This window comes from Oncorhynchus tshawytscha, unplaced genomic scaffold, assembly GCF_018296145.1.
Source record: "Oncorhynchus tshawytscha isolate Ot180627B unplaced genomic scaffold, Otsh_v2.0 Un_contig_6529_pilon_pilon, whole genome shotgun sequence".
NCBI classification, from domain to species: Eukaryota; Metazoa; Chordata; class Actinopteri; order Salmoniformes; family Salmonidae; genus Oncorhynchus; species Oncorhynchus tshawytscha.
The window spans coordinates 17,501-38,425 of NW_024609602.1; the positions used below are offsets into that span (position 1 = coordinate 17,501).

At 44.4% G+C, this 20,925-nt stretch overlaps 1 protein-coding gene and 2 long non-coding RNA genes across 8 annotated transcripts in view; all 3 read right to left on the reverse strand.

Moving 5' to 3' along the window:
* arnt2 (aryl-hydrocarbon receptor nuclear translocator 2) overlaps positions 1-20,925 on the reverse strand; it is a 121,865-nt gene that overhangs the window by 8,770 nt on the left and 92,170 nt on the right. For all 6 annotated transcript variants that reach the window (XM_042316168.1, XM_042316165.1, XM_042316164.1 and 3 more), the window contains 5 exons: positions 16,792-16,867; positions 14,540-14,663; positions 11,242-11,344; positions 9,553-9,691; positions 6,083-6,233 (listed from right to left, as the gene is read on the reverse strand). In XM_042316168.1, coding sequence (XP_042172102.1) covers positions 6,083-6,233; positions 9,553-9,691; positions 11,242-11,344; positions 14,540-14,663; positions 16,792-16,867 — 593 coding nt within the window. The remainder of the gene's footprint in view (positions 1-6,082; positions 6,234-9,552; positions 9,692-11,241; positions 11,345-14,539; positions 14,664-16,791; positions 16,868-20,925) is intronic.
* LOC121845251 lies at positions 8,471-8,762 on the reverse strand. The gene is made up of 2 exons (XR_006082475.1): positions 8,633-8,762; positions 8,471-8,571 (listed from the first exon to the last, which is right to left on the reverse strand). It is a non-coding gene; the product is annotated as an uncharacterized LOC121845251 (long non-coding RNA).
* On the reverse strand, positions 17,234-17,834 carry LOC121845250. The gene is made up of 3 exons (XR_006082474.1): positions 17,749-17,834; positions 17,339-17,677; positions 17,234-17,271 (listed from the first exon to the last, which is right to left on the reverse strand). It is a non-coding gene; the product is annotated as an uncharacterized LOC121845250 (long non-coding RNA).

Genomic DNA, 20,925 nt, shown 5'->3' on the forward strand with positions numbered 1-20,925 from the left:
GAGCATTGAGGAGTGGCCTGGCTGTGTCCCACTGTGATGACCTCACACACAGAGCATTGAGGAGCGACTGTGCCCCACTGTGATGACCTTACACACAGAGCATTGAGGAGCGGCTGTGTCCCACTGTGATGACCTCACACACAGAGCATTGAGGAGCGACTGTGTCCCACTGTGATGACCTCACACACAGAGCATTGAGGAGCGACTGTGTCCCACTGTGATGACCTCACACACAGAGCATTGAGGAGCGACTGTGTCCCACTGTGATGACCTCACACACAGAGCATTGAGGAGCGACTGTGCATGAAGTGATATAAAGCACTGTGGTGACCTCACACACAGAGCATTGAGGAGCGACTGTGCCCCACTGTGGTGACCTCACACACAGAGCATTGAGGAGCGACTGTGTCCCACTGTGGTGACCTCACACACAGAGCATTGAGGAGCGACTGTGTCCCACTGTGATGACCTCACACACAGAGCATTGAGGAGCGACTGTGCCCCACTGTGGTGACCTCACACACAGAGCATTGAGGAGCGACTGTGTCCCACTGTGATGACCTCACACACAGAGCATTGAGGAGCGACTGTGCCCCACTGTGGTGACCTCACACACAGAGCATTGAGGAGCGACTGTGTCCCACTGTGATGACCTCACACACAGAGCATCGAGGAGCGACTGTGCCCCACTGTGATGACCTCACACACAGAGCATTGAGGAGCGACTGTGCCCCACTGTGGTGACCTCACACACAGAGCATTGAGGAGTGACTGTGTCCCACTGTGATGACCTCACACACAGAGCATTGAGGAGCGACTGTGTCCCACTGTGATGACCTCACACACAGAGCATTGAGGAGCGACTGTGTCCCACTGTGATGACCTCACACACAGAGCATTGAGGAGCGACTGTGCCCCACTGTGGTGACCTCACACACAGAGCATTGAGGAGCGACTGTGCCCCACTGTGGTGACCTCACACACAGAGCATTGAGGAGCGACTGTGCCCCACTGTGGTGACCTCACACACAGAGCATTGAGGAGCGACTGTGTCCCACTGTGGTGACCTCACACACAGAGCATTGAGGAGCGACTGTGTCCCACTGTGATGACCTCACACACAGAGCATTGAGGAGCGACTGTGCCCCACTGTGGTGACCTCACACACAGAGCATTGAGGAGCGACTGTGTCCCACTGTGATGACCTCACACACAGAGCATCGAGGAGCGACTGTGCCCCACTGTGATGACCTCACACACAGAGCATTGAGGAGCGACTGTGCCCCACTGTGGTGACCTCACACACAGAGCATTGAGCGACTGTGCCCCACTGTGGTGACCTCACACACAGAGCATTGAGGAGCGACTGTGTCCCACTGTGATGACCTCACACACAGAGCATCGAGGAGCGACTGTGCCCCACTGTGATGACCTCACACACAGAGCATTGAGGAGCGACTGTGCCCCACTGTGGTGACCTCACACACAGAGCATTGAGGAGTGACTGTGTCCCACTGTGATGACCTCACACACAGAGCATTGAGGAGCGACTGTGTCCCACTGTGATGACCTCACACACTCTCACAAGTGAGAAACACAGCAGCAGTCGTTCCACTTCATTTCCTCTCTCCTCTCTACAGACAGACACATACTGAGCCAGACAGACACACAGGGAGACAAATACTGTCTGGTGCACTAACACACTGCATGACACCCTGTAGGGGGATGATTTCAGAGCTATGAGTTCTCTGTGTGTGTATGTGTGTGTGTGTGTGTGTGTGAGTGAATGTGTGTGTGTGTGTGTGTGTGAGTGTGTGTGAGTGAAGTGTGTGTGTGTGTGTGTGTGTGTGAGTGAATGTGTGTGTGTGTGTGTGTGTGTGTGTGAGTGAATGTGTGTGTGTGTGTGTGTGTGTGTGAGTGGGGGGTCTCTCCACATTAAACAGAAGTGGATTGATAAGCTCTACAATATATCCCCTAGCATAACTCATATCCTGCTGCTGAGAGAGATGACCATAAACACACTCCTCAGCACACGGAACCTTGACAGTTTATCGCCGTAAATAATGAGGGAGGGAGGAACGCGAGCAGAAATAAAGGAGGAGAGGAACGATTAGTCAGGCGAGCGGAGAGATGATTGTTTGTTTATAGAATGGAAACAAATCGGTAAATGACTGACAAAGTAAACAAACGCAACAATAAAGGGAAATGACAAAACACACAACGACAGAGGAAATGAGAAGTGCTGGGAAACAGATCGGCTGTAATTTACTTCTATTTCTTAATATCTCTCCTCACCTCTGTCTCTGCACCAAGACTAGCCCGGAGGAGAGAGAGACAGAAAGAAACAGAAGGACAAAGGGAGAGTATGTGTGTTAGAAGGATAGAGGACTAGTCCATTAGTGTAATGATTGTCCATTAAAAGCTCATCAGATGGTCATGGATAGACCAGACACCCATTTCCCCCAGCTGAGAGAGATTAAGAAAAAGACAGGAGAGAGAAAGAGGGAGGAGAGAGAAAGAGGGAGGAGAGAGAAAGAGAGGACAAAGAAATAGGGAGAAAGAGACAGAGAGATAGAGAGGACAGAGGAGAGAGAGACACAGATCTATGATGCCCTGAGATGTGCCACTACTACTAATACATTCTAATACACAATTTAAATGCACAAGCTAGATGTTCTGCCCCAACAGTAAAGTATAGCCTGGACAGATTCTGGACGACTGAGGGGGAGAGATTTATGAAAGTGCTGCCGTCTGTTCTACTCCATTTTTAATGTCTCATATGTAACGACAGCAACATCTGTCATCAAAAACACTGCTTTCCCCCTGTAGCTGCTGAATATCTGCTGTGGATTCCATTCCTCTTGGTTGGACTGCAAGGCAACCCCAGCACATAGTACGGTTAACTTTGACCTTTAACCTCTACCCTATGAAGGACTAGTCCAAAGGAGATAGTCAGTGCACAGCCCACATGGAGAGGTTTAGGTATGTTACCAGGTTTCCTTTGTGGAGATGGTACATTGCTAAAACATGACCTCACTTTACATAACATATCCCAAAAGACAAGGACGTACACTGTACTGTCAACACTTCACTTCTAAAATCACCCTAAAGGATATGTTCACAATGTTTTCACATTCCTGTGTGTGTGTGTGTGTGTGTGTGTGTGCAGACCTGATTTGGCCTGGGATCCTCTCACCCGATCTGAAGTCATGGGATGAAAGGGGTAATGGCTGTGTGTGTGTGTTAAACGTGCTGTGTGTGTGTGTGTTAAACATGGTGTGTGTGTGTGTGTTAAACATGGTGTGTGTGTGTGTGTTAAACGTGGTGTGTGTGTGTGTTAAACTGGTGTGTGTGTGTGCTGTGTGTGTGTGTGTTAAACGTGCTGTGTGTGTGTGTGTTAAACGTGCTGTGTGTGTGTGTGTGTTAAACGTGGTGTGTGTGTGTGTTAAACGTGTGTGTGTGTGTGTTAAACGTGTGTGTGTGTGTTGTGTGTGTGTGTGTTAAACGTGTGTGTGTGTGTGTTAAACGTGCTGTGTGTGTGTGTTAAACGTGCTGTGTGTGTGTGTTAAACGTGCTGTGTGTGTGTGTTAAACGTGCTGTGTGTGTGTGTTAAACGTGCTGTGTGTGTGTGTTAAAACGTGTGTGTGTGTGTTAAACGTGGTGTGTGTGTGTGTTAAATGTGTGTGTGTGTGTGTGTTAAATGTGGTGTGTGTGTGTTAAACGTGGTGTGTGTGTGTTAAATGTGGTGTGTGTGTGTTAAACGTGGTGTGTGTGTGTGTTAAACGTGGTGTGTGTGTGTTAAACGTGGTGTGTGTGTGTTAAACGTGCTGTGTGTGTGTGTTAAACGTGCTGTGTGTGTGTGTTAAACGTGCTGTGTGTGTGTGTTAAACGTGGTGTGTGTGTGTTAAACGTGGTGTGTGTGTGTTAAACGTGGTGTGTGTGTGTTAAATGTGGTGTGTGTGTGTTAAATGTGCTGTGTGTGTGTTAAATGTGCTGTGTGTGTGTTAAATGTGGTGTGTGTGTGTTAAACGTGGTGTGTGTGTGTTAAATGTGGTGTGTGTGTGTGTTAAATGTGGTGTGTGTGTTAAACGTGGTGTGTGTGTGTGTGTGTTAAATGTGGTGTGTGTGTGTTAAATGTGGTGTGTGTGTGTTAAACGTGGTGTGTGTGTGTTAAACGTGGTGTGTGTGTGTTAAACGTGGTGTGTGTGTGTTAAACGTGGTGTGTGTGTGTTAAACGTGGTGTGTGTGTGTTAAACGCGGTGTGTGTGTGTTAAACGCGCTGTGTGTGTGGATGTTAAATATACGTAAAGCAGATTCAGCCAGTTTCAGGCTTTTTCAAGAGAACACTGTGAAAGCCTCAACATGAACCCAAGTGGCCAATCATGAAAGATACAGGCTGTCCCAGGCTTTGAATTCAACTCCTCAGAGAAGAGTCAGGTGTGCAAGTGCTTGGCGGGAACAAAGACTGCACCAAAACCTGTAGGTTAGGACCCAGGTTTGTAGGTTAGGACCCAGGTTTGTAGGTTAGGACCCAGGTTTGTAGGTTAGGACCCAGGTTTGTAGGTTAGGACCCAGTTTGTAGGTTAGGACCCAGGTTTGTAGGTTAGGACCCAGGTTTGTAGGTTAGGACCCAGGTTTGTAGGTTAGGACCCAGGTTTGTAGGTTAGGACCCAGGTTTGTAGGTTAGGACCCAGGTTTGTAGGTTAGGACCCAGGTTTGTAGGTTAGGACCCAGGTTTGTAGGTTAGGACCCAGGTTTGTAGGTTAGGACCCAGGTTTGTAGGTTAGGACACAGGTTTGTAGGTTAGGACTCAGGTTTGTAGGTTAGGACCCAGGTTTGTAGGTTAGGACCCAGATTTGTACCCAGGTTTGGTTAAGTAACTTTCTCCAAATTCCCAAGGTTTCCAGAAATCCCGATTGGAATGTTCCCAGAATCAAGAGGGAATGAGCAGGAAATCCAGGAATCGTCCAACCAGGATTTCTGGAAAACTTGGGAATGTACGGAACATTTTGCAAACCTAGCAGGATATAAACAGTACGTATGTATATAAACAGTATATATATATATATATATATATATATATATAAACAGTATTTTAAATGTTTGGGGTCACTTAGAAATATATTTGTTTTTGAAAGAAAAGCAATTTTTTTTGTCCATTAAAATAACATCAAATTGATCCGAAATACAGTGTCAACATTGTTAATGTTATAAATGACTATTGTAGCTGGAAACGGCTGATTTTAAATGGAATATCTACATAGGCGTACAGAGGCCCATTATCAGCAACCATCACTACTGTGTTCCAATGTCACGTTGTGTTAGCTTATCCAAGTTTATAATTTTAAAAGGCTAATTGATCATTAGAAAACCCTTGCAATTATGTTTAGTACAGCTGAAAACTGTTGTTCTGATTAAAGAAGCAATAAAACTAGCCTACTTTAGACTAGTTGAATATCTGGAGCATCAACATTAGTGGGTTCGATTACAGGCTCAAAATGGCCAGAAACAAAGAACTTTCTTCTGAAACGTGTCAGTCTATTCTTGTTCTGTGAAATGACGGCTATTCCATGTGAGAAATTGCCAAGGAACTGAAGATCTCATACAACGCTGTGTACTACTCCCCTCACATAACAGCGAAAACTGTCTCTAACCAGAATAGAAAGAGGGGGAGTCCCCGGTACACAACATAGCAAGAGGACAAGTACATTAGTGTGTCTAGTTTGAGAAACAAACGCCTCACAAGTCCTCAACTGGCAGCTTCATTAAATAGTACCCACAAAACCCCAGTCTCAACGTCAACAGTGAAGAGGCAACTCCATGACGCTGGCCTTCTAGGCAGAGTTCCTCTGTGTCTGTGTTCTTTTGACCATCTTAATCTTTTATTTTTATTGGCCAGTCTGAGATATGGCTTTTTCTTTGCAACTCTGCCTAGAAAGCCATCATTCCAGAGTATGTACACACACACACACACACACCCTTTGATGTTATCACTGATCAAACATGATTGGATAAATCCTGGAAGAGAATGAGACAAACATCTTTTTGATGGAATGCTTTGCTGTGATTGGCTGGTGCTTACCGAACGCCGTGCTCCGGTTGGCCAGTCCAGAGTAGGCATTGCCGCTGGGCGATGAGGTGGCAGGGGAGGACAGGGGGCTATAGGAAGATGGGTCTCCTTGGTAACTGTGGCCAGAGCCTATCCCAAACGGACTGGACTGGGCCTTAGTGGACTGGATAGAGAGAGAGAGAGAAGGAAAAAGAATTGAGTGTGTGTGTTGTACTAGACTAGCAGAGAGACGTGTGTGTTGTACTAGACTAGCAGAGAGACGTGTGTGTTGTACTAGACTAGCAGAGAGACGTGTGTGTTGTACTAGACTAGCAGAGAGACGTGTGTGTTGTACTAGACTAGCAGAGAGACGTGTGTGTTGTACTAGACTAGCAGAGAGACGTGTGTGTTGTACTAGACTAGCAGAGAGACGTGTGTGTTGTACTAGTGTTGTACTAGACTAGCAGAGAGACGTGTGTGTTGTACTAGACTAGCAGAGAGACGTGTGTGTTGTACTAGACTAGTACTAGACTAGCAGAGAGACGTGTGTGTTGTACTAGACTAGCAGAGAGACGTGTGTGTGTGTACTAGACTAGCAGAGAGACGTGTGTGTTGTACTAGACTAGCAGAGAGACGTGTGTGTTGTACTAGACTAGCAGAGAGACGTGTGTGTTGTACTAGACTAGCAGAGAGACGTGTGTGTTGTACTAGACTAGCAGAGAGACGTGTGTGTTGTACTAGACTAGCAGAGAGACGTGTGTGTTTTACTAGACTAGCAGAGAGACGTGTGTGTTTTACTAGACTAGCAGAGAGACGTGTGTGTTGTACTAGACTAGCAGAGAGACGTGTGTGTTGTACTAGACTAGCAGAGAGATGTGTGTGTTGTACTAGACTAGCAGAGAGACGTGTGTGTTACTAGACTAGACTAGACTAGAGAGAGTGTGTGTGTTGTACTAGACTAGCAGCGTGTGTGTTGTACTAGACTAGCAGAGACGTGTGTGTTGTACTAGACTAGCAGAGAGACGTGTGTGTTTTACTAGACTAGCAGAGAGACGTGTGTGTTGTACTAGACTAGCAGAGAGACGTGTGTGTTGTACTAGACTAGCAGAGAGACGTGTGTGTTTTACTAGACTAGCAGAGAGACGTGTGTGTTTTACTAGACTAGCAGAGAGACGTGTGTGTTTTACTAGACTAGCAGAGAGACGTGTGTGTTGTACTAGACTAGCAGAGAGACGTGTGTGTGTGTGTGTTACTGGTGTAGGTTGAGAAGACAAATGAGCCTGCTAAACACCATATGCTCAACACACACGCATGTCGTGTGGTCCGATATGCAGATCAGAGAAAACACACCCACCCAGCCACACACACACACACACCATTACCAGGCTCTGCTGATGAGATTCACTGAAGCGAGGAGAAAGAGAGAGAGAATCTGCATAGCGACCACTGAAACGCATTTCATTAGAAATGCTAATGATGCTATTGGTTAGCCGTAGAGGATTCCTGTTGTCAACCAAGGCAGAGAAGCCTACATTCTGTAGTAGCTATGGGAGTCAGTGTGTGATCAGTGTCGTCTGCCTGACTAGAAAACACCTACAACACCTAGGCATTAGATCTGGAATGGAACCAAGTCTGGAGTGATTCTACAGATATTTATACAGTTTCAGATTTCTGGATTCTGTCTGACTCTACTCACAACACAAATCATCTCTGCTACATGTTCAGGTCTGTGTGTTTTACCTGGCCTGAGAAGGTAGGGTATGTTGTTAGTCCTGTGTGTGAGAGACCTGGCCTGAGAAGGTAGGGTCTGTTGTTAGTCCTGTGTGTGTTTTACCTGGCCTGAGAAGGTAGGGTATGTTGTTAGTCCTGTGTGTGAGAGACCTGGCCTGAGAAGGTAGGGTATGTTGTTAGTCCTGTGTGTGAGAGACCTGGCCTGAGAAGGTAGGGTCTGTTGTTAGTCCTGTGTGTGTTTTACCTGGCCTGAGAAGGTAGGGTATGTTGTTAGTCCTGTGTGTAAGAGACCTGGCCTGAGAAGGTAGGGTATGTTGTTAGTCCTGTGTGTGAGAGACCTGGCCTGGCCTGAGAAGGTAGGGTATGTTGTTAGTCCTGTGTGTGTTTTACCTGGCCTGAGAAGGTAGGGTCTGTTGTTAGTCCTGTGTGTAAGAGACCTGGCCTGAGAAGGTAGGGTCTGTTGTTAGTCCTGTGTGTAAGAGACCTGGCCTGAGACCTGGCCTGAGAAGGTAGGGTCTGTTGTTAGTCCTGTGTGTAAGAGACCTGGCCTGAGAAGGTAGGGTCTGTTGTTAGTCCTGTGTGTGAGAAGGTAGTTAGTGTTTTACCTGGCCTGAGAAGGTAGGGTCTGTTGTTAGTCCTGTTTTACCTGGCCTGAGAAGGTAGGGTCTGTTGTTAGTCCTGTGTGTGAGAGTTTTACCTGGCCTGAGAAGGTAGGGTCTGTTGTTAGTCCTGTGTGTGTTTTACCTGGCCTGAGAAGGTAGGGTCTGTTGTTAGTCCTGTGTGTGTTTTACCTGGCCTGAGAAGGTAGGGTCTGTGTGTTAGTGGCCTAGGGTCTGTTGTTAGTCCTTTTACCTGGCCTGAGAAGGTAGGGTCTGTTGTTAGTCCTGTGTGTGTTTTACCTGGCCTGAGAAGGTAGGGTCTGTTGTTAGTCCTGTGTGTAAGAGACCTGGCCTGAGAAGGTAGGGTCTGTTGTTAGTCCTGTGTGTAAGAGACCTGGCCTGAGAAGGTAGGGTCTGTTGTTAGTCCTGTGTGTAAGAGACCTGGCCTGAGAAGGTAGGGTCTGTTGTTAGTCCTGTGTGTGTTTTACCTGGCCTGAGAAGGTAGGGTCTGTTGTTAGTCCTGTGTGTGTTTTACCTGGCCTGAGAAGGTAGGGTCTGTTGTTAGTCCTGTGTGTAAGAGACCTGGCCTGAGAAGGTAGGGTCTGTTGTTAGTCCTGTGTGTGTTTTACCTGGCCTGAGAAGGTAGGGTCTGTTGTTAGTCCTGTGTGTGTTTTACCTGGCCTGAGAAGGTAGGGTCTGTTGTTAGTCCTGTGTGTAAGAGACCTGGCCTGAGAAGGTAGGGTCTGTCCTGAGTCCTAGGGTCTGTTGTGTTTTACCTGGCCTGAGAAGGTAGGGTCTGTTGTTAGTCCTGGCCTGTAGGGTCTGTTTTACCTGGCCTGAGAAGGTAGGGTCTGTTGTTAGTCCTGTGTGTGAGAGACCTGGCCTGAGAAGGTAGGGTCTGTTGTTAGTCCTGTGTGTGTTTTACCTGGCCTGAGAAGGTAGGGTCTGTTGTTAGTCCTGTGTGTAAGAGACCTGGCCTGAGAAGGTAGGGTCTGTTGTTAGTCCTGTTTGTGTTTTACCTGGCCTGAGAAGGTAGGGTCTGTTGTTAGTCCTGTTTGTGTTTTACCTGGCCTGAGAAGGTAGGGTCTGTTGTTAGTCCTGTGTGTGAGAGACCTGGCCTGAGAAGGTAGGGTCTGTTGTTAGTCCTGTGTGTGTGTGTGTGTGTGTGTGTACCTGGCCAGAGAACGGGGGTCTGTTGCCAGTCCAGGCCACCTGTCCTGGGTTGAGCTGTCTGGAGATCTGAGCTAGGTTCTGATTGGACGATCCCGACGGCTGGATATCGTTCACCCCCGGGACATGGATCACTGAGGAGCTGTGTAAAACACACAGACAGACAGACAGCATTCCAAGTAAATGTGTGACATGAGAGCCTTTAAATAGACCCCATGCAGACGGTCATATTTAGTTTATACTTTAACAACACATTTAACTGTTCACATCTGTCAACTCTAGTCTGCTCAGTTGTTTAAGCATCACCTGAGGCCCTGTGTTTCCTCACGGCCTTCAACTTTAAACACACACGCTAATGTGCATGCATGCACGTACACACAGACCCACACAGACCCACAGAGACCCACACACAACCCACAGAGACCCAGACACGACCCACAGAGACCCACACACAACCCACACAGACCCACACACAACCCACAGAGACCCACACACAACCCACACAGACCCACACACAACCCACACAGACCCACACACAACCCACAGAGACCCACACACAACCCACAGAGACCCACACACAACCCACACAGACCCACACACAACCCACAGAGACCCACAGAGACCCACACACAACCCCACAGACCCACACACAACCCACACAGACCCACACACAACCCCACAGACCCCACACAACCCACAGAGACCCACACAGACCCACACACAACACAACCCACAGACCCACACACAACCCACACAGACCCACACACAACCCACAGAGACCCACACACAACCCACAGAGACCCACACAACCCACACACACAACCCACACACAACCCACACAGACCCACACACAACCCACACAGACCCACACACAACCCACACAGACCCACACACAACCCACAGAGACCCACACACAACCCACAGAGACCCACACACAACCCACAGAGACCCCACACAACCCACAGAGACCCACAGAGACCCACACACAACCCACAGAGACCCACACACAACCCACAGAGACCCACACACAACCCACAGAGACCCACACACAACCCACACACCCAGACCCACAGAGACCCACACACAACCCACAGAGACCCACAGAGACCCACACACAACCCACAGAGACCCACACACAACCCACACAGACCCACACACAACCCACAGAGACCCACACACAACCCACAGAGACCCACACACAACCCACAGAGACCCACACACAACCCACAGAGACCCACAGAGACCCCACACACAACCCCACACAGACCCACAGAGACCCACACACAACCCACAGAGACCCACAGAGACCCACACAGACCCACAGACCCACACACAACCCACAGACACACACACAGAGACCCCCACACCCACAACCCACAGAGACCCCACACAACCCACACAGACCCACAGAGACCCCACACACAACCCACAGAGACCCACACACAACCCACAGAGACCCACACACAACCCACAGAGACCCACACACAACCCACAGAGACCCCACAGAGAACCCACACAACCCACAGAGACCCACACACAACCCACAGAGACCCACACAGACCCACACACAACCCACAGAGACCCACACACAACCCACAGAGACCCACACAGACCCACACACAACCCACAGAGACCCACACACAACCCACAGAGACCCACACACAACCCACAGAGACCCACAGAGAGGTGTACCTGAAGCTCTTGGCAGAGTGTCCGGGCTGGAAGGGAGAGTTCTGGGAGTAGAGCTGCTGACCTCCCGCTGTAGACGAAGGAACCATCATTTTCTTCTCACCAGCTGGAACAACACAATACACACACCGTTTATAGAGATATATAGAGGGAGAGACAATACACACACCGTTTATAGAGATATATAGAGGGAGAGACAATACACACACCGTTTATAGAGAGAGATATATAGAGGGAGAGACAATACACACACCGTTTATAGAGAGAGATATATAGAGGGAGACACAATACACACACCATTTATAGAGAGAGATATATAGAGGGAGAGACAATACACACACCGTTTATAGAGATATATAGAGGGAGAGACAATACACACACCGTTTATAGAGATATATAGAGGGAGAGACAATACACACACCGTTTATAGAGATATATAGAGGGAGAGACAATACACACACCGTTTATAGAGAGAGATATATAGAGGGAGAGACAATACACACACCGTTTATAGAGATATATAGAGGGAGACTATACACACCGTTTATAGAGATATATAGAGGGAGAGACACAATACACACCGTTTATAGAGAGAGATATATAGAGGAAGAGACAATACACACACCGTTTATAGAGATATATAGAGGGAGAGACACAATACACACACCGTTTATAGAGAGATATATAGAGGGAGACACAATACACACACCGTTTATAGAGAGATATATAGAGGGAGAGACACAATACACACACTGTTTATAGAGAGATATATATAGAGGGAGAGACACAATACACACACCGTTTATAGAGATATATATAGAGGGAGAGACACAATACACACACCGTTTATAGAGAGATATATAGAGGGAGAAAGACAATACACACCGTTTATAGAGAGAGATATATAGAGGGAGAGACACAATACACACACCGTTTATAGAGAGATATATAGAGGGAGAGACACAATACACACACCGTTTATAGAGAGATATATAGAGGGAGAGACAATACACACACCGTTTATAGAGATATATAGAGGGAGACTATACACACCGTTTATAGAGATATATAGAGGGAGAGACACAATACACACCGTTTATAGAGAGAGATATATAGAGGAAGAGACAATACACACACCGTTTATAGAGATATATAGAGGAGAGAGACACAATACACACACCGTTTATAGAGAGATATATAGAGAGACACAATACACACACCGTTTATAGAGAGATATATAGAGGAGAGACACAATACACACACTGTTTATAGAGAGATATATATAGAGGGAGAGACACAATACACACACCGTTTTATAGAGATATATATAGAGGGAGAGACACAATACACACACCGTTTATAGAGAGATATATAGAGGGAGAAAGACAATACACACCGTTTATAGAGAGATATATAGAGGGAGAGACACAATACACACACCGTTTATAGAGAGATATATAGAGGGAGAGACACAATACACACACCGTTTATAGAGAGATATATAGAGGGAGAGACAATACACACACCGTTTATAGAGATATATAGAGGGAGGTAACAATACACACACCATTTATAGAGATATATAGAGGGAGAGACACAATACACACACCGTTTATAGAGATATATAGAGAGAGAGACACAATACACACACCGTTTATAGAGATATATAGAGGGAGAGACACAATACACACACCGTTTATAGAGAGATATATATAGAGGGAGAGACAATACACACACCGTTTATAGAGATATATAGAGGGAGAGACTATACACACCGTTTATAGAGATATATATAGAGGGAGAGACACAATACACACCGTTTATAGAGATATATAGAGGGAGAGACAATACACACACCGTTTATAGAGATATATAGAGGGAGAGACTATACACACCGTTTATAGAGATATATAGAGGGAGAGACACAATACACACCGTTTATAGAGATATATAGAGGGAGAGACAATATACACACCGTTTATAGAGATATATAGAGGGAGAGACTATACACACCGTTTATAGAGATATATAGAGGGAGAGACTATACACACCGTTTATAGAGATATATAGAGGGAGATAACAATACACACACCATTTATAGAGATATATAGAGGGAGAGACAATACACACACCGTTTATAGAGAGAGATATATAGAGGGAGAGACACAATACACACACCGTTTATAGAGATAGATAGAGGGAGAGACTATACACACCGTTTATAGAGAGATATATAGAGGGAGAGACAATACACACACCATTTATAGAGAGAGATATATAGAGGGAGAGACAATACACACACCGTTTATAGAGATATATAGAGGGAGAGAGACAATACACACACCGTTTATAGAGAGATATATATAGAGAGAGAGACACAATACACACACCGTTTATAGAGAGAGATATATAGAGGGAGAGAGACAATACACACACCGTTTATAGAGAGAGATATATAGAGGGAGAGACACAATACACACACCGTTTATAGAGAGATATATATAGAGGGAGAGACTATACACACCGTTTATAGAGAGATATATAGAGGGAGAGACACAATACACACACCGTTTAGAGAGATATATAGAGGGAGAGACACAATACACACACCGTTTATAGAGATATATATAGAGGGAGAGACAGACATTCAGAGAAATATATTTAGAAAGAGTGACATTTAGAAAGAGGTAGAGACAGACAAAGAGACATTCAGAGAGACATACAGAGAGAAAGAAAAGCAGACAGAAAGAGAGGCAGACAGAGAGAGAGACAGAGAGAGAGAGGGAGAGAGAGAGAGGGAGAGAGACAGAGAGAGAGGGAGAGAGAGAGAGGGAGAGAAACAGAGAGGGGGAGACAGAGAGAGACAGAGAGAGGAGACAGAAAGAGATAGGGAGAGAGAGAGGGAGACAGACAGAGAGGAAAAAAGAGAGATGGAGGGAGACAGACAGACAGAGACAGACAGAGAGATGGAGGGAGAGAGACAAACAGAAACATTCAGAAAGAGGGAGAAAGAGCTAAAAATATACCACAGTCAGAGAGAGGGAGGGAATGGAGAGGGAGAGAGAGCGAGAGAAAGTTCAGTTCTGATTGAGTTGTGTGGAGGTTGTTTTACATTTCTCCCCTGGATGAAAGACCACCATCACAACCAACCGTCTACCATGGGCCTTTCAACACACACTGGCTGATCAACACTTATCTAAACACATACACACACACACACACACACACACACACACACACACACACACACACACACACACACCAAGACGAGTAGAGGTGAGAAAATAACTAGATGTCGTACAGCCAGAGATGCCGGAGTACATGTCAGCAAAGCGTGGGTCTCTCTCCTGTGAGAACATGGTGTCCGTCTTGTCAGTGTTCTTGCCCGCCTCGTGAACCCCTCCTCCCACACTGGGAACGGGCACCTGGAGGGAGACAGGAGGGAAGGATGACTTAATTTAGTAATACAAGGGTATGAGTATATCCCCCTTGCAGATGTACAGTCAACAGCTAGAAAGAGAGGAGGAAGGACCTCTTCACTTAATGAAACCCTAGAAACTGATGTACAGTCAACAGCTAGAAAGAGAGGAGGAAGGACCTCTTCACTTAATGAAACCCTAGAAACTGATGTAGTCAACAGCTAGAAAGAGAGGAGGAAGGACCTCTTCACTTAATGAAACCCTAGAAACTGATGTAGTCAACAGCTAGAAAGAGAGGAGGGAGGACCTCTTCACTTAATGAAACCCTAGAAACTGATGTAGTCAACAGCTAGAAAGAGAGGAGGAAGGACCTCTTCACTTAATGAAACCCTAGAAACTGATGTCAACAGCAGTCAACAGAAACTGATGTAGTCAACAGCTAGAAAGAGAGGAGGAAGGACCTCTTCACTTAATGAAACCCTAGAAACTGATGTACAGTCAACAGCTAGAAAGAGAGGAGGAAGGACCTCTTCACTTAATGAAACCCTAGAAACTGATGTAGTCAACAGCTAGAAAGAGAGGAGGAAGGACCTCTTCACTTAATGAAACCCTAGAAACTGATGTAGTCAGGACCTCTTCACTTAAGCTAGAAACTGAAAGTCAACAGCTAGAAAGAGAGGAGGAAGGACCTCTTCACTTAATGAAACCCTAGAAACTGATGTAGTCAACAGCTAGAAAGAGAGGAGGAAGGACCTCTTCACTTAATGAAACCCTAGAAACTGATGTACAGAGGAAGGACCTCTTCACTTAATGAAACCCTAGAAACTGATGTAGTCAACAGCTAGAAAGAAGAGAGGAGGGAGGAGTCAAAAGCTAGAAAGAGAGGAGGAAGGCTAATGAAAAGAAACTGAGTAGTCAACAGCTAGAAAGGAGGGAAGGACCTCTTCACTTAATGAAACCCTAGAAACTGATGTAGTCAACAGCTAGAAAGAGAGGAGGAAGGACCTCTTCACTTAATGAAACCCTAGAAACTGATGTAGTCAACAGCTAGAAAGAGAGGAGGAAGGACCTCTTCACTTAATGAAACCCTAGAAACTGATGTCAACAGCTAGAAAGAGAGGAGGAAGTCAACCCAGCTAGAAAGTCAACAGAGAAAGAGAGGAAGGACCTCTTCACTTAATGAAACCCTAGAAACTGATGTAGTCAACAGCTAGAAAGAGAGGAGGAAGGACCTCTTCACTTAATGAAACCCTAGAAACTGATGTACAGTCAACAGCTAGAAAGAGAGGAGGAAGGACCTCTTCACTTAATGAAACCCTAGAAACTGATGTAGTCAACAGCTAGAAAGAGAGGAGGAAGGACCTCTTCACTTAATGAAACCCTAGAAACTGATGTACAGTCAACAGCTAGAAAGAGAGGAGGAAGGACCTCTTCACTTAATGAAACCCTAGAAAGTATTTATACAGCAGGATTTGGATCAATTCCATTTGAATTTAGTCAGTTGAGGAGCTAAACTGAAATTCTAATTTCAATGTTTTTTTCCCCTCAGACAATCATTGAGGAATAATTTGGTTTCTGTTTACTTCCTGATTTGACTGAATTATACAGTTGAGCCTCTTAAATGTCCAATGCAGCCATTTTTCTATTAAAAATTGTCATAAAGAAACAAAAATAGCTTCTTAGCAAAGAGCAATTTCTGTGAGGGGAAAACTGAAAACTAGCTGTTATTGGCAGAGAGGTTTGGAACTCTTTCTTGTTGGTCTATTAACTAATTGACCACCTGGTGATGTCACCAGGCAGACCAAAACTCCATCCCACCAAAAACAGGCTGAAATTTCAGGCGGGCTTTTCAAATAGCTCTTAACCTAAAAAAGGGCATTATCATAATATTCACAATTTCACAGTATTATTCCAACATCATAGTATGTAAATATATATAAAACAGAGGAAAATCACATTTTTGACTGCACTGGGCCTTTAATGATATACAATCAACAGCTTCAGAAGCTGTCTAGCATGAAAAGCCAGGGGTATGGACAGGTAAGTAAGCTACACTGGGTACAGTGGGTATAGGGAAGACTCAATGTTATATGTTGTATTATCAACAGGCAGCTATAGGGTTCCTGTGGGGTACCTGAGACAGGTCGTAGGCTGTCAGGCCGTCTCTCTGATGGACCTCCAGCTCTGCCTGCTGCTGCTGTTGGAGCTGCCTGGAGAACACACACAATGACAACACATTAATACACATTAACACAATACCATCACTTTGATATGTTTCCTCTTCAGATTGTATTATTAGTAACAGATGGTCAAGTTAGTGATACACAATAGCAAAACACCAGCATCCGAACGTACCAGCAAGATACCACACCTGGCATCCTAACGGCTGTAGAACAAATCAGCAAGATACCACACCTGGCATCCTAACGGCTGTAGAACAAATCAGCAAGATACCACACCTGGCATCCTAACGGCTGTAGAACAAATCAGCAAGATACCACACCTGGCATCCTAACGGCTGTAGAACAAATCAGCAAGATACACACACCTGAACAAATCATCACCCTAACGGCTGTAGAACAAATCAGCAAGATACCACACCTGTCACCCTAACCTAACGGCTGTAGAACAAATCAGCAAGATACCACACCTGTCACCCTAACGGCCTAACGCATCCTAACGGCTGTAGAACAAATCAGCAAGATACCACACCTGTCATCCTAACGGCTGTAGAACAAATCAGCAAGATACCACACCTGGCATCCTAACGGCTGTAGAACAAATCAGCAAGATACCACACCTGGCATCCTAACGGCTGTAGAACAAATCAGCAAGATACCACACCTGGCATCCTAACGGCTGTAGAACAAATCAGCAAGATACCACACCTGGCACCCTAACGGCTGTAGAACAAATCAGCAAGATACCACACCTGTCACCCTAACGGCTGTAGAACAAATCAGCAAGATACCACACCTGTCATCCTAACGGCTGTAGAACAAATCAGCAAGATACCACACCTGGCATCCTAACGGCTGTAGAACAAATCAGCAAGATACACACCTGGCAACAAATCAGCAAGATACCACACCTGGCATCCTAACGGCTGTAGAACAAATCAGCAAGATACCACACCTGGCATCCTAACGGCTGTAGAACAAATCAGCAAGATACCACCACTAACGGCTGTAGAACAAATCAGCAAGATACCACCTAACGGCTGTAGAACAAATCAGCAAGATACCACACCTGGCATCCTAACGGCTGTAGAACAAATCAGCAAGATACCACACCTGGCATCCTAACGGCTGTAGAACAAATCAGCAAGATACCACACCTGGCATCCTAACGGCTGTAGAACAAATCAGAACATTGACCGACTGGAAAAACCTAAGGGTCCTTTGTAAATGTACTATTAAATACAGACTACAAGCTGGTCTGTCCATCTGTGCTGAATGACTATAGGGGGCAACAGACTGCTCTCTCTCCTCTCCATCTCTTTCTGTCTTTATCATTCCCTTGTTTTCTCTCTTTCCCTTGTTTTCTCTCTCCCTCCTCACAGCTGTCCAGGCTCTGCCTCTTAACAAGGAGCAGATTCTAACTGTGTCTTCTATACACTGTGAAACAACAGATTCTAACTGTCTTCTATACACTGTGAAACAACAGATTCTAACTGTCTTCTATACACTGTGAAACAACAGATTCTAACTGTGTCTTCTATACACTGTGAAACAACAGATTCTAACTGTCTTCTATACACTGTGAAACAACAGATTCTAACTGTCTTCTATACACTGTGTCTTCTATACACTGTGAAACAACAGATTCTAACTGTCTTCTATACACTGTGAAACAACAGATTCTAACTGTCTTCTATACACTGTGAAACAACAGATTCTAACTGTGAAACAACAGTCTGTCTTATACACTGTGAAACAACAGATTCTAACTGTCTTCTATACACTGTGAAACAACAGATTCTAACTGTCTTCTATACACTGTGAAACAACAGATTCTAACTGTCTTCTATACACTTCTATACACTGTGAAACAACAGATTCTAACTGTCTTCTATACACTGTGAAACAACAGATTCTAACTGTGTCTTCTATACACTGTGAAACAACAGATTCTAACTGTCTTCTATACACTGTGAAACAACAGATTCTAACTGTCTTCTATACACTGTGAAACAACAGATTCTAACTGTCTTCTATACACTGTGAAACAACAGATTCTAACTGTCTTCTATACACTGTGAAACAACAGATTCTAACTGTGTCTTCTATACACTGTGAAACAACAGATTCTAACTGTGTCTTCTATACACTGTGAAACAACAGATTCTAACTGTCTTCTATACACTGTGAAACAACAGATTCTAACTGTCTTCTATACACTGTGAAACAACTCTAACTGTCTTCTATACACTGTGAAACAACAGATTCTAACTGTCTTCTAACTGTGAAACAACAGATTCTAACTGTCTTCTATACACTGTGAAACAACAGATTCTAATTCTAACACTGTGAAACAACAGATTCTAACTGTACACTTCTAATATACACTGTGAAACAACAGATTCTAACTGTCTTCTATACACTGTGAAACAACAGATTCTAACTGTCTTCTATACACTGTGAAACAACAGATTCTAACTGTGTCTTCTATACACTGTGAAACAACAGATTCTAACTGTCTTCTATACACTGTGAAACAACAGATTCTAACTGTGTCTTCTATACACTGTGAAACAACAGATTCTAACTGTCTTCTATACACTGTGAAACAACAGATTCTAACTGTCTTCTATACACTGTGAAACAACAGATTCTAACTGTCTTCTATACACTGTGAAACAACAGATTCTAACTGTGTCTTCTATACACTGTGAAACAACAGATTCTAACTGTCTTCTATACACTGTGAAACAACAGATTCTAACTGTCTTCTATACACTGTGAAACAACAGATTCTAACTGTCTTCTATACACTGTGAAACAACAGATTCTAACTGTCTTCTATACACTGTGAAACAACAGATTCTAACTGTCTTCTATACACTGTGAAACAACAGATTCTAACTGTGTCTTCTATACACTGTGAAACAACAGATTCTAACTGTCTTCTATACACTGTGAAACAACAGATTCTACACTGTGAAACAACAGATTGTCTTCTATACACTGTGAAACAACAGATTCTAACTGTCTTCTATACACTGTGAAACAACAGATTCTAACTGTGTCTTCTATACACTGTGAAACAACAGATTCTAACTGTGTCTTCTATACACTGTGAAACAACAGATTCTAACTGTCTTCTATACACTGTGAAACAACAGATTCTAACTGTCTTCTATACACTGTGAAACAACAGATTCTAACTGTCTTCTATACACTGTGAAACAACAGATTCTAACTGTGAAACAACAGATTCTAACTGTGTCTTCTATACACTGTGAAACAACAGATTCTAACTGTGTCTTCTATACACTGTGAAACAACAGATTCTAACTGTGTCTTCTATACACTGTGAAACAACAGATTCTAACTGTGTCTTCTATACACTGTGAAACAACAGATTCTAACTGTCTTCTATACACTGTGAAACAACAGATTCTAACTGTGTCTTCTATACACTGTGAAACAACAGATTCTAACTGTGTCTTCTATACACTGTGAAACAACAGATTCTAACTGTCTTCTATACACTGTGAAACAACAGATTCTAACTGTGTCTTCTATACACTGTGAAACAACAGATTCTAACTGTCTTCTATACACTGTGAAACAACAGATTCTAACTGTGTCTTCTATACACTGTGAAACAACAGATTCTAACTGTCTTCTATACACTGTGAAACAACAGATTCTAACTGTGTCTTCTATACACTGTGAAACAACAGATTCTAACTGTCTTCTATACACTGTGAAACAACAGATTCTAACTGTCTTCTATACACTGTGAAACAACAGATTCTAACTGTGTCTTCTATACACTGTGAAACAACAGATTCTAACTGTGTCTTCTATACACTGTGAAACAACAGATTCTAACTGTCTTCTATACACTGTGAAACAACAGATTCTAACTGTGTCTTCTATACACTGTGAAACAACAGATTCTAACTGTGTCTTCTATACACTGTGAAACAACAGATTCTAACTGTGTCTTCTATACACTGTGAAACAACAGATTCTAACTGTCTTCTATACACTGGGAAACAACAGATTCTAATTCTAACTGTGAAACAACAGTCTTCTAT